The sequence below is a fragment of the Oryzias latipes genome, chromosome 4, assembly GCF_053564925.1.
Source record: "Oryzias latipes strain Hd-rR chromosome 4, Olatipes_Hd-rR_3.1".
Lineage (NCBI taxonomy): Eukaryota > Metazoa > Chordata > Actinopteri > Beloniformes > Adrianichthyidae > Oryzias > Oryzias latipes.
This window is the reverse complement of record NC_136240.1, coordinates 24314116-24332328: the sequence shown is the minus strand read 5'-3', so window position 1 is coordinate 24332328 and position 18213 is coordinate 24314116. Positions and strand designations below refer to the sequence as shown.

Here is an 18213-nt window from a genome sequence, read left to right as displayed (position 1 = left end):
TTATGGTTGTCCAGCCAACCACCAACACGTGCATTGTATTTCTAATCTAATCTGCCCTGGATTATTTTTTTTTTAGCCATTCCCGGTTTGATGTAGGAGCAGGGCTGCTCTCCTGCTCGCCCCCTTTTCAACGTTTCGACCGCTTTTTCGCCTGATCCGGAGCAACTCCGCTCCGCATTTCCCCCAAACAGCTGACATGCTAGCGGGTTAGGCTAGCGGCGGAGCTAGCAGGTCTGCACTCAGCGACACAATGGAGGAGTCCGGGATTAAGAAGCAGAACTGGGACGTCAGGGAGACCGAACTGCTCCTGGAAATCCTCAAGGACCTGGACATGAAGAAGTGCTTGGACGGGCGGAAAGTGCGGAACAACAAACTGTTTAAGGTGGCCCACAGGAGAATGATGGCGGCCGGCTACCACCGATCGGTGGACCAGCTGAAGTTCCGCTGGAAACTTCTCAAAAGTGCTTATTACAAGTTCAAGCGGGAGCCGGATTCCCCAGCCCCCACCAAAATGCAGGGCTGGCGGCGCTACGAGAATGCGATGGTCGCGATCATGGAGTCCAGACACCCTTTGGTGGGAGCAGGGGTCCACTCGGACAGAAACGACGAGCAGACGGAGGACTCGGACGGAGAAGCGTCCATGCTGCCGTGGCCGCAGCCGTGTCCGGACAACAGCACCCACAACCTGGATTTAATAGTAGGGGCGACGACCGCGGAGGCGATTTCAATCTATATACAGTGAAGCCAATGAATGAATGAATGGACGAGCGTTACATTGTTCATTCATAATATCTTCTGATACATGCAGCAGTAACGTAGTAGTTTTACAAATTATGGGCACAGTTTAAACACAATCCTTCTCTTCAAAAACTGTTCTCATGAATCTTAATTTTATTTCTTCTAGGGTTGTAATGATTCACTTTAACGATCCGATTCATAGTATTCGAATCACTGACCTAAAATCGATCTTTGGCCAAAACTTCAATACTTGGTACTGAACAGTGCAGGTTAAGTTTTCCAGATTCCTTGTATTATTTTTTTTGCAAGATAATCTAGTGTAAATTAAATATGTGTAAAAGTAAACAACAATTAATGACAAATCTATTCACACATCCAAACAGAACATCATTAATGCATTCCACCACACTGTATGGTCCCGTCTTTGCTAAACTCAAGGTCTTTCCACACACTGGACTGGAATGATGGACTCATCATATTTTGCTGTCATCATGTGTGTTGTCCGCTCTGATGGTCAATTTTACATTTTAGTCTATTAAAAATATGGTGCCTCAATCCTAATGGTATTTTCCAGGATCAATAATAGTTTATTTATTTCATTTTTAAATTGGGATAAGTCGATTCGATTAACAATTTACCTCAGATTAATCTAGTTGGATTGTAAGAACATAAATCTATTCATCTAAAGTCAATTAACCTTTACACCCCTACTATTTTCATATACCTGCTACATCCAAATGCAGGCCTACACACAAACTAAGTGGTAAAGTTCACTAATGACTCTATGAAGCATGTTTTTGAGCTGTGCCCAGAGAAAACCCACACAGGACTCCACTGCATCACCCTTGAAGCAACAGCTTCTGGTGCAAATGGCTTTTCCACCGCTGCTAGAGATGAGTTTTTGCGGAGCTTTTTGTGATTTTGGTTTGCTGCATTGTTCATAAATCCTTAGATTGTCTGGAGACTTGCACGGATAGCAGCAGTTGGCAATAATTCTCCCTTGGAAGTGCTTAAAGCACTCGTTTTTTGAGGTCACTCTGCAGCTTTGGGGCTTCTGCATGCACTGACTGGTTTCTTGGGGAAATGTGCGGTGACACAAACAGCAGTTTGCACATATACGCAGCTTCCCGTAATTGATCTCTGCTTTCATCCAGCGGCTGGGAGCTAAGTCTGCAGACTTTGTCGGGCAAATGCACACCTGGAGAAAGTAAGCAGAAAACCTGCTTGCGGTGTTAACATGCCAGACAACCGGGTTACCCTGGCAGAAACTCAGGAAACTAACCTAATGCCTTCACAGAAACTAGCTTTCTGTCAACATGACCCTAAAGAGAACGGGCTGCCTGGAAAGCTGATTGTAACCTGATTACTCATCTGCATGTGAATAGACCTATGTGCTGCAGCAGATCAGACTTGTTTTTGCTCCGTAAACTCATAACTGGATTAAGGATGCTCTTGCGTGATGTCAAGAACCAGAATGAAGAGACGCTGCTGCTGCATCTGTTATGGTGAAAGGGACAATTGGATTAGTGACCTGTCAGTCAGGATTGAATGTGATGCCAACCTGATTTCCCCCTGTAAGGGGTTTGAAGGCCGGGGCCTGGAGGAAGTGGCCACAATCTTTGATGCAGAAATGTGTGACAGTTTTTCAACAAGCTGCATTTTTCCACCTCACTCTGGTTGTTGTGGTGGATGTGTTAATATGCGTGGAAGTAACCTGGGTTTGAGGGAAAATTTGAGGCTAATTGTAAAAACAAAGCAAAATAAGTAAATAATAAAAACGGGTATTTACACCACAAAGATATCCAGCTGCTCCTCTAAACAAACACTGACTGTCATGCAGATGCTTCTTGGAGAAAGAGGAGACGGGGCAGAGTGTTCTGTGGGATTAACAGTGGAAACTGTTCCCCAAACTGGTTATGAAACACCAGGATACGTCAGAAAGCTGATTGTAATCTGATTGATTCAATTGAACACATTTTTTTAAATTAAAATCTTTTAGGTTTTAAAAAAAAGTGGGAAGATGAAATGAAGCCTAATTCTATAATTTTTTTCTTTTAAATAAAAAAATAGGCAAAAAAGCCAGTTTTAAATCTAGTTTAGAATTTTCCAATTTCAGTCGTTTGTTTTTAATAAATGGCTTAATAAATATTTTTGTGCCATTTATTATGGCAGGGACTGAGGGTTCAGCACTGATGTCACATTTTTGTACAAAAACCTAAAGATTTGACATAATTAGTTTGATAATGTTAGAATGTGAAAAAAAAATTCTTTTCATTAGAAACATTTTTATGATCTTATTTATAAATCAAAATCTACTTGTGTTTAAGCATTTAAAGGAAACAAAGATACATTAAGTTATATTGTGACGCAGCTCTGACCGTTTGAATTACAGCTGTAGAAATGTGTTCACTAATTTACGTGGTTTCTGTTGATTTACTGATCCCTTCTGGGGGTTTTTCAGCACCCATGTGTGTTTAATGCTGCAAGCTGGATCCTTTATTTACGGCTGTTTTCATGTTTTCTTATCGTTTCAGGTGAAATTAGATCCGGACATGGATTCGCAGCTGAAGATCGGCTTCGTTGGAGCCGGGAACATGGCTTTTGGAATCACAAAGGGCATGCTGTCGGGTAAATTCATAGGAGTTTTTACGTACGTTTTTTTTCTCTTCTTTGAAACTTATTTTGAACAAAATAGTTTACTATCTGTTGTCTGCACAACTTAACAGGAAATGTTCTTCCTTCAAATATCAAAGTGAGCGCACCGTCTTCCAGGAATCTGGGACGCTTCCAGGTGAGTTTTCCTGTTTGTTGCTATGACGACACATTGTGGCACATGGACAGAGTGAGCAACGCTGGTGTGCGTGTGTGTTATTGGTTTCAGGAGCTTGGTGTTGCTGTAACTCACTCAAACACAGAGGTGGTGTGCGATTCTGATCTGGTCTTCATCACCGTTAAACCTCACCTGGTTCCTCCAGTTCTCAGTCAGATCTCACCACACATCACGGACAGACACGTCGTTGTGTCTGTGGCGGCAGGAGTCACCATAGCAACGCTGGAGGAGGTGTGTGATGCCCTCAGAAAAAACTCTGGTGTCAGGACTTAAAGACCTCATGCTTTAGCTTTGTGTTCATTTCTTTAGCTTCTCCCCGAGAACTCCATTGTGATCCGCCTGATGCCAAATCTCCCGTGCGTGGTCCAGGAGGGGGCCCTGCTGTTTGCACGGGGATCCCATGCGAAGCCAGACGATGTCGCTCTGCTGCGCTCATTGTTGCACTGCTGTGGTTTAGTGGAGGAGGGACCTGAGGCCTGGATAGACATCCACACGGGTCTGAGTGGGAGTGGCGTTGCTTTTGTGAGTGTCACAGCCATGAAACGTTTGTTAAAGTTAATGCAAACTAATACGTTCAAATGTAACAAGAAAATTAGTGCAAATGTTTGCCAATTTTTCTACAATTTTCCACATTTTTTATAGAGTATTAAACAGACTGAAGCGTTATGACATCTTTGTAAAATTTACAGCATAAATAGATAAAGTCAAAGTAATAAAATGTTTGCAGTTGACTTATTCGACTCTATTTTTTTGGTGAATTTAAAACAGAAAAATGCCTTAGTGTTTTTTTTTATTTTAAAAAGGCAAAATGGGACTTATTTTAACCCCTGCTTCTAAAACTTCCAAGTATGTCAGGAAAGTAATTGGTTAAAAAACAATTATGAAGAATCTATTTTCATATTCTATTAAACCTTGGATTAAAATGAAAGTTATTTAACTTGTTTTGTAGTGGGAAACCAAATGAGTTCTGCATTTGTAATGTAGGCTTTGGTCTGAGACAACTTCAATTCTAAGGAAAAAGTTACACATTGTTCTACATCGTCATTGTGAGTTTTTATTTTCTGACATCATATTTGCATCATTCACATGTGAATTGGTGTGAAATTACCTGAAGAAGGACCTGTCAAACCTGCAGACAGCGTTACTGATGCTGCTGGTTCTTCTGTGCAGGTGTATCTTTTTGCTGAAGCGTTGGCAGAAGGAGCCGTTAAAATGGGAATGCCAAGCGCTCTGGCTCACAGCATCGCATCCCAAACAGTCCTGGTCAGTTTCACAAAATGTTCAGCTTTTTTTGTTGTTTTTTTACATATAAACATGCTTACGACATCTCAAACACTGTCTGGGGCTTTGCAGGGTGCTGGAAGGCTATTACGGGATTCAGGGAGACACCCAGCTCAGCTGCGCTCAGAGGTCTGCACGCCTGGTGGAACGACCATCTATGGACTTCACACGCTGGAGCAGGGTGGTGTGAGGGCGTCCACCATGAGCGCCGTGGAGGCGGCAACCGAGAGAGCCAGGGAGCTCGGCCGACTGTCTGCAGCACGGAGCACCAAGTGATGGCAGCTGCTGCAACCTGCCTTTAAAGACATGAACTGTGATTAAAGAGGAAAGCCTGATGGGCTTTCTTTGCTCTGCAGGAACCTCCAGAACGAAAAAAAAAAAAAAAAGACATTAGCAGCTACATGATTTCATATGGATACGCTGCTGCATATTTTCCATGCACACTGATAATGCAGAGTTTTTTAATTAAGAGGTTCAAAAGGATTGAAAAGTGGATTTTCAAGTAGCTGTGGATTACTACAATAAATTAATCAAACAATCAGATGTCATAAGTATATAAATAGGTGTATAACCAATTTCTTTGCCTAAACAAAAGTAAATTTGTTGCAAATGAAAGTAATGTTACCGTATTTATAAAAGTACTAATATAGTAGATGTCATTATATTTTTTTTTGCAAAATCCACAGATTTAAGGAGGAATAAATAAAAGGAGTAGGTTGGTTAGAAACCCTGTGAAAGAGGGCGTGGCATTCTCGCGAGGAAAATTAAAGAAAGCCCCTCCCCCATCCTCCAGTTTCAGGTTTCACACACCCACCGCTTCTTCCTCCTGTCTTTCTCCTCTTCCTTCTTCCCGTTGTCAGTCTTCGCTGGAGGAGCACGCGCTGAAGGCACCGGCCTAAATCCCACACCGACCAGACGGCAAACAAAGCAGTAAGTAACATTCGCGGTATTTCATTATCCAGACTCCTGCGTGAAGATTACTCTTGTCATATTTAAAAAAAATGATGGGGAATATTGGTGAAAATGAGGTCAAAGTTTAGCTAGCAGTAGGCTAGCTGAATGGATGCTTATGCTAACACCACTCGGAGCGGCTGTCATTCCTGCTGGACGCCGGCACCAGGGGCCGCGTGTGCGGTTTTATCCTCCTTCTCCCTTCATGGCACTTATTCATTCCTGTTAATAATTGTATTTTAAGTTTAGACGCTTCAAATCAAAGGACAACGCGACGTCCGATGATTATTAGCATTTAAAGAGGAAAAAGCTAGCTAACGTTAGGGTTAGCAATGTCGTCCTCCTTCTATATTTTAAAATAAAAACTATAGAACATTTTCCTGTCATTTATTTACCTATAGAGCTTTTTGGCAGCGTTAGCTGCCAAAGAAAGACATAAAATATTGTACATTTGTTTTAGTGGAACAACTAATTTATAATGGGTCTCCTGGCTTAAAATCGCAGTTCTCCATCCTCAACGCATTTCGCAAATGAATAATCGGTCCCTTATATATATTTGCACGTTTTATTTTCCTACCGTACTAGCATAAACCGACTATTATAGATGATTCATGTCTTTTGTTTAATAAGTCCCCGTCTAAGAATTTAAAAAGAGCATTTTCAAAAACCAGATGTGGACATCAGTGCATGATGTTGTTCAACATTTATAGCTAGTATTTTTGTCTGATCCTTAATGAAAATGTGTGCATTTTATTTATAGTAATAAGCATACAACAGAGATCTGTTACCTTTCATTTGCAGCTCCATATACTAAATAAACTTTAATAGTAAGCGGATGCTGTTGGCTCGTTTTGAATCCCCTTTTCTCCCAAATTAATTAGTAACTCGCTGTGCAGCTCCCTCTTGGCCCTGCACCACCATCTGCTTCAACATTTTTAATTCTAAATCCGACATTTTATTGATCCTGGAAGGGAAATTTAAAGGCGGCTTGCAGTCCTCTGCTACATGTCCTGAAAGTAATGCAGATTGCATAAATACAAGCCTTTCTATCAGAGGAAACTGTGGATAAATGCATAATAAACGTATAATGAATAGTAATAAATAAATCTTTTCCTAATATGCATTTGGAATAAATTGCTTGCATACGTATGCACCCCCCTCCCCCCCCAGGCACCACATTTATGCTTTTTTAAACCCTTTTTTTGGTCAATTCTGTTTATCTATTTAGTAAGAAAATCAATATGTTTGAAAGCTGTGCTTAACCAAAGGTTCATGCTCCTTGTAATGTAAAGCGGAAGGATAAATGGAACCTTTTGAGGCACTTGTAGGGTTAACTGTCAAGTTCCTGTAGATTATCAGACACGAGTGAAAGACTAGAAGGGAGTCAGTTTGTTTTTGCTTGTTGGGAACTGCTTTAACCCTTGTGCTATCCTAGGCACTTTAACATTGGGAGTTGGGTCATCTAGACCCACTAGACAGTGCTCTGAACCTTTTTTCTTCAATGATTTGTGATCTTCACTGTTGTCCATGGATTACATGAAATCTTTCCACCTTTATCCACCTTTGTCATGGTAGGAATAACACGTCAATGTAAAGGCCCGTACACACCGGGACGAATATTCGCCAGGCGTTAAGGCCCGTACACACCGGGACGAATATTCGCCAGGCGTTATTCGCCAGCGTTTTTCGCCACGTTTTTTTGTGTTCACACCCAGGCGATTTTCGCTGACGATGAGTGGAGTGAACATGCAATTTCATTCCCTGGCATTAGATGGCGCTTAATGTAAAACAGAAATACTCCTGTACACAAGGTGGCGCTGCGCAACTTTACGTTTCTTAAAGTCGCTTTTCACTCAGAAGAAGAGAGCAAGTATTTACACGCTTGTCAGAATCAAACAAAGAAAACGTGAATATTTCAAGCACCAGTAGCTCCAACTGGTGCTTGGTTCGGGGATATTTTAGAATGTCCGTCATTATTGCTTCGCGGGTGTGTAGACGCTACTTGTCGTCTATCTTCTTCGCTGGTATGTGTGCTCAGCAAGGCAGTTTTGTGTTTGAGCGCCCCCAAGTTGTGTTTTACTGTAACTTCAGAAGCTCCAGACACGTGAGCAAAAGCGCCATTCTCATTGGTCGAGTAGATTTCGACGCGACGCGTCGAAAAAAAAAAACGAACCCGAGGCGTTTTTTTTTTTTTTGACGCTTTAACGCCTGGCGTTTTTTCGCGTCGGTGTGCACACTCTCATTGGTGCCCTTTGTTTAGTCACGAGGCGTTAAACGTCGGCGAAAATCGCCGGCGAAATTCGTCCCGGTGTGAACAGGCCTTATTCGCCAGCGTTTTTCGCCACGTTTTTTGTGTTCACACCCAGGCGATTTTCGCTGACGATGAGTGGAGCGAACATGCAATTTCATTCCCTGACATTAGATGGCGCTTAATGTAAAACAGAAATACTCCTGTACACAAGGTGGCGCTGCGCAACTTTACGCTTCTGAAAGTCGCTTTTCACTCAGAAGAAGAGAGCAAGTATTTACACGCTTGTCAGAATCAAACAAAGAAAACATGAATATTTCAAGCACCAGTAGCCCCAACTGGTGCTCTGGGTCGGGGATATTTTAGAATGTCCGTCATTATTGCTTCGCGGCAGTGTAGACGCTACTTGGCGTCTATCTTCTTCGCTGGTATGTGTGCTCAGCAAGGCAGTTTTGTGTTTGAGCGCCCCCAAGTTGTGTTTTACTGTAACTTCAGAAGCTCCAGACACGTGAGCAAAAGCGCCATTCTCATTGGTCGAGTAGATTTCGACGCGACGCGTCGAAAAAAAAAAACGAACCCGAGGCGTTTTTTTTTTTTTGACGCTTTAACGCCTGGCGTTTTTTCGCGTCGGTGTGCAGGCCTTCAGGGTGGGGTCATCTAAGATAGCACAAGGGTTAAAGATGACACTTACACAGTCTTTGAAAATGTTGACATCTTAGATTATTTATATCTAATGTCTTTTTCAATGGCTCTCTGAAAACTGGATGAAAAGAACGTGTTGAGCTTTGGCTTTGATACTAAGTTCAGTTCAACATCTTTACTGAGTAAGGTGAGTTAAAAAGCTTACATTCTGATTTTTTTTAAATTAGAAATGTCTTTTGAATGTAGGTGGCACTAATTAATAAGGGTGTATTCAGACTGGCATCAAGCGGCCTATTTTTTATGGACCAAAGCTTGGTCCATAAAAACAAAACCATGTGACTACAGATCTCGTCAGTCATTGCCTTGGAGCTACAAGGGTGGGCCAATAACAACAAGAGAACAAACAATCCTTATCTGGACTGTTATCCTATTAAAACTTTACATGTCGATGACCAGTTTTGAACTTTACTTTGGGACGGCGGAGGCATGCTGCAAGGCGGTTACTGGGAAGGAGACGCGCCATGTGTGAAAGCAGTTAGATCATTTTTTCTTCTTTGATAAAATGGCAATAATTGCTTTACATTTGTCTGCGACTCATCAGTTGCTACATTCCTACACTGTTTACATCACGTGACCAACCGCTATGGTGGCCGTTTTGGTCCAGTTGTTAATACTTCCCTCCGAGGAAGGATTGTATTCCGACTAAGGAATCCTAAAGCGAACTCAAGCTTAGTCCAATTGGAAACAAACCGAGACCACTTCGAAAGATGGACCAGACAGGTCCCGGACCAGAATACGTTTAGTTGTATTCAAACTGAAAATTTGTTCTGGATTATCAGGGGAGACTAACTCTGGTCTGAATAAACCCTAGCTTTCGATGCACGTGAATGTGTTATTTTATTAAATAAATAACACTCCCTGGTCTTTAGGAACTTATTTAGCATGAACCTCTTCATTCTTTGCATGCTGTGATGTTAATTCTTTTGTTTTTAAATTTGTTGACTGTAAACACAGTTTAAGGTCTCTGTTTTAGCAGCTCAGAAAAGTCAGCTATCTTAATAATTTGAGTAGTTTGCATGGACGTTTTCCGTCTTTCTGCATGCATCGGAGGACTTCTGTGTTTGCTTTCAACTGTAGTTTTGGGTACGACTTTGTAATAAAGTTAAAAAAAAAGGTATTTTGTAAAAAGGCATAAAAAAGAAATCACTTTTTGTCTCGACTTTTTTCGCTTTTCTCTTAACTAATCCAAGAGTCTCTACTTGTTATTCTTTCTCCTGCAACTGCTCAAAGATGTCAAAGAAGATCTCCCAGAGCTCTGTAGAGGATAAAGTGGAGCAAGATTCCCCTCCCAGTCGTTGTCCAGTGGACCAGTCCACACAAGCGGCTCTGGGAGGTAGTAAAAAGGCAGAATCGGGCCAGAGAAACGGGGAGACTGCGTCATCATCTCCAGAGAGCGGCAGCTTGAATGGAGATTTGAAACGCTGTGGGAAATCACGCCGCCGCAGGAAACGCTCGTCTAATCCCGACAAATGCCCAGAAGGGAAAGTCGAAAAGGTGAAAAAAGAAGAAAAACCGGAAAAACAAACCAGCCAGGCCTTTAACCAGCAAGATGTGTTGAACGGCTTGCAGTCGGAATGTGCTAATGTGTGGTTTGAGCGCAGCATCTACGAGCGCGCAGAGAGCCTGTACCAGAACTGGCTGACTGCCTCCTTTCCCAAGACCCCCCAGTCTAAACCCTCACCTCCATCCTCAGGAAAACGCTCAAACAATGCGCCTGCTGTGGTGCCAGTTTCCTTAGGACCGGCCTGTCACCATGGCGATCGATTGGCTTGCCACCATGTCAAACAGGCAGTTGTGGTCAACAAGACGTCTTTCGACCAAGCGGAACGCTGCTTTGTTGAAGGTTCTGCCCTGCCAGCAGTTCCTAACTCTTTAGTCCTCCCCTCCTCCCCTAACTGCCCCGCTGCATCAAGAACGCCCGATGAAGGGTATCAATCTCAAGCTCAGACTCCGGCCACCCCCGTCATCCAGCAGGCGGCTGCCACCCCAGTGGCTCGACAGTCCATTAACGGGCTTCCCCGCATCCCTCTTGAGCTGGTAAAAGGGGTGTGGCTTGACAAACCACTGTATGACCGTGCTGAGGCCACCTTCTACCAAAACATGTACGGTAACAACTCCTCCAAGAGGCCCAGCTGCACCTCCACTTCCAGATGCAACGACCATCCTCAGAGTCTTGTGGAAGAGGAAGAAGAGGAGGATGAGGAGCTGGTGGAGGACAAACCATTGGTCCTCCTTGGTAAAGCTGAGGTTTTCCACGCTCTTCACCCAATCCAGGAGGAGGAGGAACCAGCTGAGGCTCAGGAGAAAGAAGAAACACCAGGAATATTCTTCCTCCATCCAGACAGCGAGCGAGTGTGGCTGGACAAGTGGCGGTGGGATGCTGCAGAGAGTCGTTTCCATGGCACCAATGCAGCTAAAGGCTGTGCAGTGAAGAAGAATCGACGAGCAGGAGCAAAAGTTGCCTCCAAGGGCTCACGAAGGGACAAGTATGAGCGAACATGGAGAGGGAACTGCAGCAGATGTTTTAGTTCATGTGTCTTTTCCGTTCTCATCACACGTTCCCATTTGTTGAATACTCTTTTTTTTTTTTTTTTCATTTACATTGTGTGTCTCTCTTTTTTTGTTTCATTTATTCATCTTTTGGGGTTTCTTTGATGTTCCTTAATTGCTGCTTTTTCCACATCATTGTTTTTCCAGTTTCCTTAAACCATATATTTTGGCAGATTGTGTAGTGAACATATTTTAAAGAAAAATAATCATCAGTGCAGAATATTCCCATTTGTGGCTTTTAAGAATAATATTTAGTGTAGCGGAGTTGTTTTTTCTTGATTTCCATGATTCATTTGTCTTTGCTCTGTCCTCCAGAAAAATGACTTCAGTAGACTTTCTGGCCAAGGAGAAGATCTGGTTTGACAAACCTCGCTATGATGAGGCAGAGAGACGCTTCTATGAGCAAAAGAACGGTGGTGCTGCACAGACGACGCAGGTTACTGCACTCCTTGTTAATGTTTTCCACCTTCACTGTACTTATATGAATTGGATGACAGATCTGAAGCTGTTGGCTTTTCGTTCTTTTAGTAACGACAGTAAAGACGTTCATTTAAAGAAATTTAGCATATCTATCATTATTTTATCAATGGATTCATTTTAGGAAACCCTTAAAACTGCAGCTTCCTCTCATTTCAGACAACATAGAAGACATATTAATGTTCGCTACTGTTTGTGTTTTCCAGGATGTCGGTGCAAACGCCATTCTCCAAGACATTGCTCGGGCCAGAGAAAACATCCAGAAATCTTTAGCGGGGGTAAGCTTTGTGCACACGCTCTGTTCGTCTTTAGAGCTTAGAGCTGTCTCGAGGGGAGACTTGGACAGTTCATGTAGAAGGCTGACGACGCCTGCCTGTTTTTCAAATCGAGATAAACCGGCGCCACTCTTCTGACATGATGGTCACCCATATCCACCATTGCAAGGACACTAGCAATAAACAGATCTTTTTCTGTTTCGTGCACAATTTGGGAGATATGCCAATAACTGTAAGTGGCGAACATGTGTCAGTAAAAAGTAGAAAATGAAGAAGCAGGTCCTTCCTGCTTCTCTAGTGTGAACACCAAGGTTCAAGAAGGCACTTGAAGTGCGTTCCAGTGTGTACGTGGCTGAAGTTCGACCTGGTTTAGCTGGTAATGTGTGTTCAATGACCAAGCGTTTTGTACTTGGAGCTCAAACGGTTGTAATGATGTGCACAGCTATGCTTGAACGCCAGTTTTAAACCCACAAGTGCGAAACGTGGATTTATGGATACCTGCTTAGACTTTTCAGTGGAAGTGGCTACTTGAACATGTGTTGCCCAGGGTGGTGTGCATATAGGTTTATGCTTTAGAAACATTGCAAAGGATGATCGGTTTCCTGACTTGAATCAGAGCTTTATAGTTCATCTCTGATTGAATGCCACAGTGTGGTATCTTTGTCTCTCAGCGGTGTACCTGCTTCTCTTCAGTTGTGTTTGGTATAGACGTCTTAACTGAGACTTGGAGGTGGTGGAAGGTATCTTGCTTTTACTGCTCCTCTTCTTTTCATCTTCTGTCCTGGTTTAGATGTTCCAGCTTATATCTGTCCATGCTTGGAACATGTTAAATGCTATCCACCTTCCTTTTGTTTTTTAAAGTTCTGTTTATTCAATTTCATTTCTATATATTTATCATTTGCATGTTCATCCAATTTTGTGATTCTTTGTGTTTTTTTCCATTTGCCCCTGATTTCTTTCCTTTTTCATACCTTAAATCTCCTCCTGCTGCTAGCTGAAGACTACACTGTGTAGCAGAGGGTCAGCCCAGTCCTCCTTGAACCATCAGTCCCTGCTTGTAAGTGCCTGCAGACATGGCGTGTCACTAACAGGAAGCTCTCCCCTCTGGTTGTTTTTGTCAAAGAGCTCTGGTGTCTTTAATGTTCTGTTGGGGTCCGTGCTCCGCTAAAGCTGCTCTGCTGTGATCCTCCTCTGTCTGCCTCAGTGTTTCGTTGGGTTCATCCGCTTCACGTGTCCACATAAAACTCTTCACCGTCTCAATCTGTGCAGAACGCCGCCAGCAACAACCCAGCCGATCAAGGAGAACTCATTTCTCGCATCAAGAGCCTGGAGCTGGAGAACCGCAGTTTACACAAAGGTGGGCTTATTATTAGCTTCACCCAGAAAAGCAAAAGCAAAACCTGTCAGTTTAAGGTGGAATTAGCAGCTTTTAAGGGACTGTTTGTGTAAGTAGAACTTAAAAATGGTGTCATAGTAGTAGCTTTAAAGGTTGTCATCTGGACAGTCAAATGACGACCTTTAAACCTACTACTATGATGGAATCTACCTGGATGAATGAGAGTCTTCATAGACATACTTAAGAAATGGTGCCTCGGTCTCCTGATGCCTGAACATAATTACACCTCAGGTTTTTAAGGAAGTTAATCCGCCTGGTTAAGCGGTGCATAAATAGTCACAGATCCACCAGTGTTTTCGTCTTCACGTCTGCAGAGATGTTCTTTGTTCTGTGAACAAAGCTTCTGCTTCAGGAATAAAAGGACTGAATGTCCTCCTTTCTATCAGAAATGCATCAGTGAGGGTTTCTGCTCTTTCTGAAGATGTTTTGTAACCTTTTCACACATTTACTCCGTTGTGGATCTGAAAGAGGTTTAACTGCAGAGCCCCCTGCTGGTCAAAACATGCAAGACGGGCAGCACAAATGCATCACATGCATTACATACTGATGGTCCTACATCTCCTGTATTATGATGATCCTATTGCTGTCTGTACCTGTGTCTGCTCTGACTCTGCTCCTGTCCCCTCAGTGGTGGATGACCTGCGGGCGGCGCTCTCCAGGCTGGAGTGTCGAGTTGCCGTTCTGGAAAAACCTCCTGCATCCGTGACTGCGGCGCCGTTGCGGACCTGCACAAATGTAAGTTGGTTTTAGCAGGTCGGCTTCCGCTGCTTTGTCGTTCAAAAACAAAAAAGTAATTTTTAGCTAATGTGTAATCCCACTTCCTGCAGGGCTCTGCTGTGCAGCAGAAGAACAGCTGTCCTGTTAAAGAGGACGACGAGGACGACGACGACATAGACCTGTTTGGTAGTGATGAGGACGAAGAGGCGGATAAACTCAAAGAACAGAGACTGAAAGAGTACGCAGAGAAGAAAGCCAAGAAGCCTGCTCTCATCGCAAAGTCCTCAATCTTACTGGATGTTAAACCTGTGAGTAGAAGACTCTTTGAATGAAGCTTCAGTGGACTCCGTGTCCTCCCTTTCATTTGAGCTCTTCTGCTTCCTGCAGTGGGACGATGAAACGGACATGGCCAAGCTGGAGGAGTGCGTGCGCTCGGTTCAGGCCGACGGCCTGTTATGGGGAGCGTCCAAACTGGTTCCTGTGGGTTACGGTATCAAGAAGCTGCAGATCTCGTGCGTGGTGGAGGACGACAAAGTGGGAACTGACCTGCTGGAAGAAGAGATCACCAAGTTTGAAGACTTTGTAAGCTCACAATTTGAAAAAAGAAAACTCTGAAATGCAACTTTAAGCTTAATTTTCTTTTATGTCCTTCATCATCAAAAGAAAAAGGCTTCAAGAACATTGAGTGGAGTGAAAAACAGTTTAGAAGGTGAAAAATAGAGCCACCATAAACAAATGTGTTTTTTTTCTGCTGTGTTTCAGGTTCAGAGTGTTGATGTAGCAGCTTTCAACAAGATCTGATCTGTGGACGTCCGTCTCGTTCCTCTGCTGAATGTGTTGACGGTTTAATAAAACATTCTTGCACTGAAGCTGCTCTTGTTTGACCTTCTCTCTTTTTGAAAAAATGAAATAAAATTCACTAAAGGGTTGGACATATCGGACCAGTTTGTGTCACCAAGGTTCAGTTTTGAAAAACATTTTTCCTTAGAGGAAGTCCTTGTCTTTTCAGGAATTTGTTAATTTTCATCACAGTGAAATACTGAACACAAATTGTTTTACAACTTCTGAAAAAGTTCATATCACTTCTTCCCTTTTATTATAACAATGCTGAAACATTTAAGTCTATTTATGGAGCTGAACTCCACAAAAACATTTGTTTAAAACAAAAGAATACCTTTTGATGATCACACCGGTCATCTGTTGTATCGCTGTGAATGAGTTGTGTTGCTGCAGCTGCGCCTCGCGGCCAAACGCAGGCGGTGCGGTGGGATCCAGCAGCCGTCTAACCCTACGCGGCTGCAGGGATCCTCCTCCGGCTGCTGCTGTTTTCTCTGACAGATGTTGAGGGCGGATGAGCTGCACTGCAGACTCCTCCAGATGCAGGAATGTCCCAGCCTGCACACATCAGAGCATCCCTGCTGAGAGAACGAGGAGACGCTCCAGAACATCTGGTTCCTTGTGTTTGGATTATTCTTTTAAAATACCAGCAGATTGGCTCCAGTGCCGCTCATCTCTTAGTTGCTGCTTAGAACAGCAGGAGTTGTTGTGTTCACGTTGGTCTGGACTAGATGGTTTTGTCCAGAGACAATTAAAAGGACAGATGACGGTCCTGTTGATGTTGATGCTGGGGGCGGGGAAGGTGAGGTCTTGCCCAGGGACATGGCGACAATTGGCCGGGCGGAGCGGGGATTTAACCGCCAACAAGCTCAAGCACCTGAGACACTGCTACCCTAAGAATGAATAAAATAATCCAGCTGTGTTAGAACAGTTTTGACTTTACGATTATTTAACCCTTGTGCTATTTTAGATGACCCCACCCTAACTTTGTCATGTTATTCCTGCCATGACAAAGGTGGAAAGATTTCATGTAATCCATGGACACCAGTGAAGATCACAAATCATTAAAGAAAAAAGGTTCAGAGCACTGTCTAGTGGGTCTAGATGACCCAACTCCCAACGTTAAAGTGCCTAGGATAGCACAACAGTTACAAAGAAAAAAAACCTTTCAAATTGCAACTGGTATCTGTTGTATTCCAGTTTTCCAGAATCTCAACGTGGACAATAAGAAATCCACATCAGCAAAACACAAAGCACACTTCTTATTTACATTTTTGTATAAATTTGATAAAAAATTAGAAAAAAATCCTTACTTAAAATCGGACAAAATCTCATTAGAGACAGAAAAACACCTCCTTTGATCGTAGAGTTTCACGCATCAAATATCAAGTTCCAAGATACTTCATCGAGATAAATCGAAGTTTCACATTTCTAGAAAGGAGACACTTTTTTGTATTTGATAGCTTTTTAAAAAAAGGTAGTTATAATTTCTTCTTTCAAAACAAAATGGAGTTTTGAATAAAAATGGATTTTAGCCAAGCTTTAAACTAATTGAATCTTTGAGGTTCAGTGATAAATATTAGAATTCAGATTTTATTACAAAACAACAAAAGTAACTCTACTAGTAAACATTTACAAGGAATCAAGATAATTTACTCCATTTAAGTGGAATAAAGATTTATAGATTTGTCTAATATCAGTGTTGTTTTCTTTTCAGAAACACTTCAATTTCTGTTTTGAACTGAAGCACCGCAATAGAAACATTAATTATTTTACCTACAAAATCCAAACCAGATGTTAAAAGCATAATAACACAAAATAAGTCAAACATGATGATTCTGATGAACCGAAGTAACCCTTGTGCTTTCCTATGGGGTCAAGTTGACCATTGACGTGTTCTCCTTACCATGATAAAGGTGGAAAGATTTCATGTAATCCATGGACACCAGTGAAGATCACAAATAATTGAAGAGAAAAGGTTCAGCGGACTGTCTAGTGGGTCTAGATGACCTAACTCCCAATAGTAAAGTGCCTAGGATAGCAAAAGGGGAAAAAACATAAAAGAATCTTGGCTGCCCTCTAGTGGTTAAAGCTAAAATCACAGCTGGGGGTTTTATTGGAAAAATACTAAACGAAAATAAGAATACACGTAAAACCTAAGCCCCGTTTTTCAAGCAGGATAAAATATACATTAAGAGAAATGAACAAATACTTATTTCAAAAACGTTTCGTCTATGTTTTATTTGGCACATGTATTTCAGATAACAATAAAAAAAATTGAAACTGGGATGAAATCAATTATATAAGAGGAGAGCTGATGAAACAAGACTTTTAGTGTCTTCGCTGGAATTAAAAGCTCTGAATTCTCCAGAGCAGCTGGAGATCTGTTCTCATAAAAAATGTCACTGTGTATCATTACAGACAAAAGGTGAGGTAAAAAACAATGTTATCAAATGAAGTAAAAAACAAAATAAAATAAATTGCTGTAAAAAATATCAAGGACACATTCAAACTAAAGCAACAAACTTCTAATGATAAAAACTAACTTTCAACTTAAATTCAGAGCACAATGATTATTTGGTAAATTAAATCGTTTGCACATCTTCCTATTAGAAAGAGTTTGTATGTTTGTTCTATTGAATTTTACTGTTTTAACTCTCTAACTGCCTGCTCAACCAATACTATTAAAAATAATTCTGTGATTTACTCCCACAAAGAAATAAAAAGCGGAAAAGCTTTTTTTTCCCTTTTACATGAGTTTGTCTCAGTTGGGTAGTTGTAGTGAACATCACAGCTGCATAATAACATTTTACTGGCATTCCTCCATTTTTCCCTGATAATTGTAAACCGAACACAAACGGTTGCCTCATTCCTGGCAGATTTCTGCCAGGAAAACTAATCGATCAAACTTGAGGGGACTTTTTAGGAATTAACCATTAAAAGAGATTAGATTCTTGGGAAAGTTTTAAAACAAGAAAGACAAAGAAAAATCTATAAAACCTCGAACATGTAAATATCAACCCTGTTTTAACATCTGCAGGTGTGGAGCAAACCTGAAACGTGACCAGAAGAAACAGACCTGACAAAAACGGCGGTTTTCTCCCATGAACATCTCTGAAACTTCATCCTCCAGCCCCAAAATCTTCAAGTTAAGTTTTTTTAAACTCTTGAATTTGGTTATAATTTTCAGGAGCAGTGGCATCAAATGTCC

General features: G+C 42.0%; 2 protein-coding genes across 12 annotated transcripts; both read left to right on the top strand.

The window, feature by feature from the left end:
• Nucleotides 1-250: 250 nt before the first annotated feature.
• pycr3 (pyrroline-5-carboxylate reductase 3) lies at nucleotides 251-5779 on the top strand. Its single transcript, XM_023953867.2, has 7 exons — nucleotides 251-697; nucleotides 3273-3366; nucleotides 3465-3529; nucleotides 3620-3799; nucleotides 3878-4090; nucleotides 4739-4831; nucleotides 4922-5779. Exons 1-7 carry the CDS (start codon nucleotides 251-253, stop codon nucleotides 5123-5125), a joined length of 1296 nt encoding a protein of 431 aa, XP_023809635.2. The 3' UTR covers nucleotides 5126-5779.
• On the top strand, nucleotides 5646-15034 carry eef1db (eukaryotic translation elongation factor 1 delta b (guanine nucleotide exchange protein)). 11 transcript variants are annotated; one of them, XM_078946133.1, is made up of 11 exons: nucleotides 5649-5779; nucleotides 8821-8877; nucleotides 9981-11236; nucleotides 11616-11736; nucleotides 11984-12055; nucleotides 13047-13109; nucleotides 13322-13409; nucleotides 14077-14183; nucleotides 14276-14473; nucleotides 14553-14747; nucleotides 14928-15034. In XM_078946133.1, the coding sequence occupies exons 3-11, from the start codon at nucleotides 9981-9983 to the stop codon at nucleotides 14964-14966; spliced, it is 2139 nt and encodes a 712-aa protein (XP_078802259.1). In that variant the 5' UTR covers nucleotides 5649-5779; nucleotides 8821-8877; the 3' UTR covers nucleotides 14967-15034. The 11 variants fall into 11 exon arrangements, with proteins under 11 accessions (XP_011472551.1, XP_004068159.1, XP_078802264.1 ...); XM_078946134.1 differs by having other exon boundaries at nucleotides 5660-5776; XM_078946136.1 differs by lacking the exon at nucleotides 9981-11236.
• Nucleotides 15035-18213: the final 3179 nt, after the last annotated feature.

What these genes read in the sequence shown, in the direction of transcription:
- pycr3 (XM_023953867.2), top strand. Translation starts at nt 251, where the DNA reads ATGGAGGAGTCCGGGATTAAGAAGCAGAACTGGGACGTCAGGGAGACC. An exon ending in GGAATCTGGGACGCTTCCAG is followed by an intron (nt 3,530 to 3,619) that starts GTGAGTTTTCCT and finishes TATTGGTTTCAG; the next exon opens with GAGCTTGGTGTTGCTGTAAC. An exon ending in GTGGGAGTGGCGTTGCTTTT is followed by an intron (nt 4,091 to 4,738) that starts GTGAGTGTCACA and finishes TCTTCTGTGCAG; the next exon opens with GTGTATCTTTTTGCTGAAGC.
- eef1db (XM_078946133.1), top strand. Translation starts at nt 9,981, where the DNA reads ATGTCAAAGAAGATCTCCCAGAGCTCTGTAGAGGATAAAGTGGAGCAA. An exon ending in GTGCTGCACAGACGACGCAG is followed by an intron (nt 11,737 to 11,983) that starts GTTACTGCACTC and finishes TGTGTTTTCCAG; the next exon opens with GATGTCGGTGCAAACGCCAT. An exon ending in TCACCAAGTTTGAAGACTTT is followed by an intron (nt 14,748 to 14,927) that starts GTAAGCTCACAA and finishes GCTGTGTTTCAG; the next exon opens with GTTCAGAGTGTTGATGTAGC.